Source organism: Oryzias melastigma, linkage group LG17 (genome assembly GCF_002922805.2).
Source record: "Oryzias melastigma strain HK-1 linkage group LG17, ASM292280v2, whole genome shotgun sequence".
In the NCBI taxonomy this organism is placed as follows: domain Eukaryota; kingdom Metazoa; phylum Chordata; class Actinopteri; order Beloniformes; family Adrianichthyidae; genus Oryzias; species Oryzias melastigma.
The window spans coordinates 23,150,730-23,155,137 of NC_050528.1; the positions used below are offsets into that span (position 1 = coordinate 23,150,730).

General features: G+C 38.6%; 1 protein-coding gene across 2 annotated transcripts in view; it reads right to left on the bottom strand.

Moving 5' to 3' along the window:
- The window catches only part of LOC112147284 (1-phosphatidylinositol 4,5-bisphosphate phosphodiesterase delta-1), an 11,872-nt gene extending 7,666 nt beyond the window's left edge, over positions 1–4,206 (bottom strand). Inside the window, exons 1-3 of one of the 2 annotated variants that reach the window (XM_024273548.2) lie at positions 3,878–4,206; positions 1,200–1,358; positions 589–817 (exon numbers count right to left, since the gene is read on the bottom strand). In XM_024273548.2, the coding sequence (XP_024129316.1) occupies positions 589–817; positions 1,200–1,358; positions 3,878–3,911 (422 nt within the window). In that variant the 5' untranslated portion in view covers positions 3,912–4,206. Of the gene's footprint in view, positions 1–588; positions 818–1,199; positions 1,359–1,487; positions 2,095–3,877 lie in introns of those variants that run through there. The other variant, XM_024273547.2, reaches the window with a different exon arrangement.
- Between the last annotated feature and the right edge of the window lie 202 nt (positions 4,207–4,408).

The window sequence follows — 4,408 nt, forward strand, 5'->3', positions numbered from 1 at the left end:
CTTATTTTTTTTTAAACATAGTTGATTGTGTAAACCTCCATCCACAATCTTCTTCTGAAGAGACCTGCAGATTTTTATGTCCTTACAATAAAACAATGTTGACTCACTAAAAGATTTTGCATTACCTAATTTTTTAAAACAATGCTGACATAATCGCTTACATTGCACGTTATGTTGTTCCTTAGTTATTTTGTTGTCGTTTGTATTTTTCTTGGTAAACAGGCTTTTGCTTCAAACATTTATAACTTCAATCTTGTAAATTATCTAACTTTATTATCTTTAAATATTGACTTTTACTCTTTATTCTACAAGTTTATTCTATAAAATTGATTTCTTTCTCATATTTTTAAGCATACACACCCACGTTATATTTTTTTAATTTGATTGTGGCCCTAAAACGTCATTGTAAGCCAGACTTTGCATCTAATAATTTTTGCTTCACTATGTTGTGTGCATGGGGGTCAGAGGAGTTGTGGGCTTTATGTGTTTTATATATGCTTTTTGTTTTTAAGTTTTTGAGTAGAGCCCTGTGTGTTACATATGTATATAAAGTTCTAATAACTATAGTTTGATTTGCTTCAAGGATACTGCTCCCTGGTTTGCTGGCGGCTGAGGTTGTTGACGTTGGACATGAGCTTCTCCAGACCCCTGACCCACTGCTTGGCCTCCTCCTCCGAACTGGCGATGAGGTCCAAGTTCTTGCGGTGGCTCTTGAAGACGATGGAGAAGCAGCGGCCCTCGATCTGCTCCTCTGTGTACTTCTTTAGGCCCTCCGACTGGCGGCCTTTCCTCACCGACGAGATGTCGTCAATTGGAACTGAAGATTAAAAAGCCCAAATAGTGATCTTTTCACAGCATTTATTGATTTAAATACTGATTTTTTTGTGAAAAATTGTAGTGTGTTTTTGTCAGACATCAATATTTTGTGGTCATACTTTTTTTAATAAAATTAGGAAAAAAGTTAAAACTCCTCATCTTTAAAAAAAAAACAAAAGATAATCATCCTTAAAACACACCCACAGCCTCTCCAGCTGGCTGAGATAACAGGAGGGCATTAAGTCAGGAGCATAACAGCCCCTCCACGTTTATGACCCAGGACTAATCCCAAGATAGCAGACTGAGGTGTGTCAACAAGGAAAACGCTCATTTATTTGTAGTTTTGAGCAAAGTCAGAGGTGAAGACGGCCCCAAACACTTACAGGTCTGATGGGACTTGAAGGGTTTCTTGGATTTGCGGTACATGGTCTTGCAGTCTTCCTGCAGTTGAAGGAAGCGGGTCTTCTTCCAGGATGGTGACAGGACCTTGAGGAGATCTCCGCCTTGCAGGAGGAACTGGAGGTCCGGGTCACCTTCCAAACCTTTGGAAAGCATGAAAGGAGGAAATGTCACATACATATTTCTGAATTTCATGGATTTATCTCAAGTCACATCATGGAGGTGTACTCTGACCCCGGTTGACCGGGCAGTCCCCGGCGCGTGCGGCATACCTAGCAGCTTCACGTTCGTTTGGATCACCTTCTGGCTCCTGGCGTGTTGGAGTAACTCCTGAGACCTGCTGAGCTCAGACTGTCTCCGCACACACGCCATCTCCCCGTTTGCTGAAGGGCGTGGAGCCACCCTAAAGTTTACTTCACCTCCGCCCCGACTTCCCCTTTCGACGTCAGCGAGCGGGCAGGTGGGCGTCAACGCTTTTTTTTTCTTTAAATCACGTCGGGATCAGGAAGAAGACAGCTCCGGTCTAAGATGATAAAGGCTACGGAGACGTTTGATATAAACCCCAACACGAAGAGGGGAAGGAGGACAACGCGGGGGGTTGACGGGTAATTTAACCATAGAGGTGTAGATTTTAACAGCAAATGTGACGATTCGAACCACATAGCGGTCACTGTGGGCGTGGCTAAAATCTAGACGTCAACAAACAAGGAGTTGAAACTTGGCGGGTGTACGCCGGTGAGGAAAAGACGCGGACCCATGGATTCCGTTGTTGAAGAGGACTCCCATACGTCGATGGATACATTATGTGTAACGACTTTATGATTATGTTATATTATAAAGCTTTATGTAAAACGCCCCCTAACCCGAAGAGATAAAAATTAGACCAAAATTTGTTCCTTAAAAAAATAAATAACCTCATCAATAAACATTAATCTTGATTTAAAAAAGTGTTACAGTAAAATAAAAAAAGGAATACGTGAAAAACTACAAGTGTTCAAAATAATTGACTTTAAAAGTTAGATTTCTTAAACTTTTGTTCAAAGAGTGCAAAAAATAATTTAACATTTAATATTACCAAACAATAAAATAAAAAATAAAAGTTTTGTTGCTATTTTAAAAAAAGGGGGATGACAAAAATGTAGCTACACTTTTTCATTTCTTTAAAATAAAATAAACTTAAAAGTTTCAATGCATTTTTCCTATACGTTCCAATTTAATGGAAAAAAGTCCATTATTACCCATCCTTTGTCCTCAGTAAGAGAGTCCTTAAGAGTTTTAAATTGTAATTATACTGATGGTTTTTTTTCGCAAAAAGATATAGAACAGAAAAGAATGCTATATTATCGTCGTACAAATAGCACTACAAAATTAAAGGTTGCCTTCATGTCAAAGTGCATCAGGAATCATAAAAATAAAAGACAATAACAAAAGTAGTGTAAATATACACACAAATGTCATTTGGGAGCCTGCATGGGTTGAGTCTGTTGGTTTGTTTCATAGAGTAAATACACCACATCTATGTTGCAAGAGAAGAAAATACTAACTGCTGAGTAATTACAGGACACACCCAATGTACTGGCACAAGTCCTTAACACTAATTATTTACAAAATAAATGCCCTATGTTCCATTTTTTCACCTTTATGAACAAATTCAGCACATTTTTTGGCTTATTTTTGCTCTCAATTTGGATTCTGATGTACCACAAACTTTATTCTTAATTTGTATGTGAAATGAATGGGTAACAATATTGTATTGTTTGGTTCCAACATATTAAAATCCAAGCTTTCTGAATGTTTGAAAACTTAAAAAAAGTTGCTGAAGGAGTTTTGTTGGTTTAGAATTTAGATCATACAAATGACCAAGAATGTTTAATACATTGATTGGTTTGCCTTCAGGCTTTGATTTTTGTTTGTATTTGTTGTGCCTCCTCATTGTCCAAACCAGTCTCCTTGGCTCTAATCAACTTCAAAGTTTTTTCTGATATTTAAAAAAAAAATGTCACCCAACTGTTGCTTACCGTCAAGTACTACTTTTGGAATTAATTCCCCAAAAATGTCATAAACCATTTAAGTTGATTACAAATAAATCCATATAAATGTGAAATGTGTCATGTTGTTGAACTTAAGTTTTTATTTTTTTTTTCTATTTATGCCAATATGTTCTGATTGGTTAAATACCCCCAAAAAAAACTTGATTAATTAGTTTTTAAACAAGGACATTGTCTCCCTCTAGTGGCCGAACGTCAGATAGCAGCGATTTACCTCAATAGGGTGTTACTTGATAGGTATGAGTCCATAACCACTCTGAATGCTCAAAATAGGGTAATGTTCAGCTTTTCACCGCCTGCGGACAACACCCCTTGTAAAACACGGATAGTTTGTCTAACCTGGGATCGAGCGCGCTTTTGTTTTGGCAACACTTGTCTGTATTTGCAACAAACCAAGCTTGATGAAAGCCACACCTTTTTGTTAAGTTTAATCTTGATTTAAAATTGATTTAAGTTAGTCTTCTCCCCGATTAGAGAAATCAAACTGTGGTTATTTATAAGATAAAGTGATTTTTTTTTTCGAAATGGAAAAGTCCCCAGAGTTTGTTCACCTTAAGTGGTCACACCCAAAAGATGCAAAAACGCCTTTCTTTTGCACAACCAGCACGTCTTACCTGTAGGTTTCTTTTCAATCCCATTAGTGTCCATGGCTCTCGAACGGCTTGTCTGTCCCCTCTCAACAGGATTTCATACGGAGCCTGCTTTCCAACACGCGCGCGCGTCTCTGGAAGAGGAGAAGCGGCGTTTTGACGCGTTCCTGTTGGCGGTAGAGGACAAGTAGAGCAAACACAGGGGTGGGTTTCTCCGCCAGTCAGGGCACACGCACACCTGAAGGCTTTCAACACCGGTTTGACCAGCCTGCTGCTATTTGAGCTGATGTCATAACAGGTTACACCTTTGCAGGAGCCGGTGCCTGCGTGCGCGCTAAGTATGACCTATCACGCACCCCGTAGTGTCCTTTATTATGGTTTTGATCACTTTTTTCCCTCTTTTCTGTTCAGAATCTGACTATCTACAAGAGAACTTTGTGATTTATGTATTTATTTATCTGAAAAGTTCAAATATGTCCAAAACAATGTGTAGAAATTCCTATCTCACCCTGATCTTAAAAGAGGGTGATTATTTGCCAGCCCAGAGACATTTAC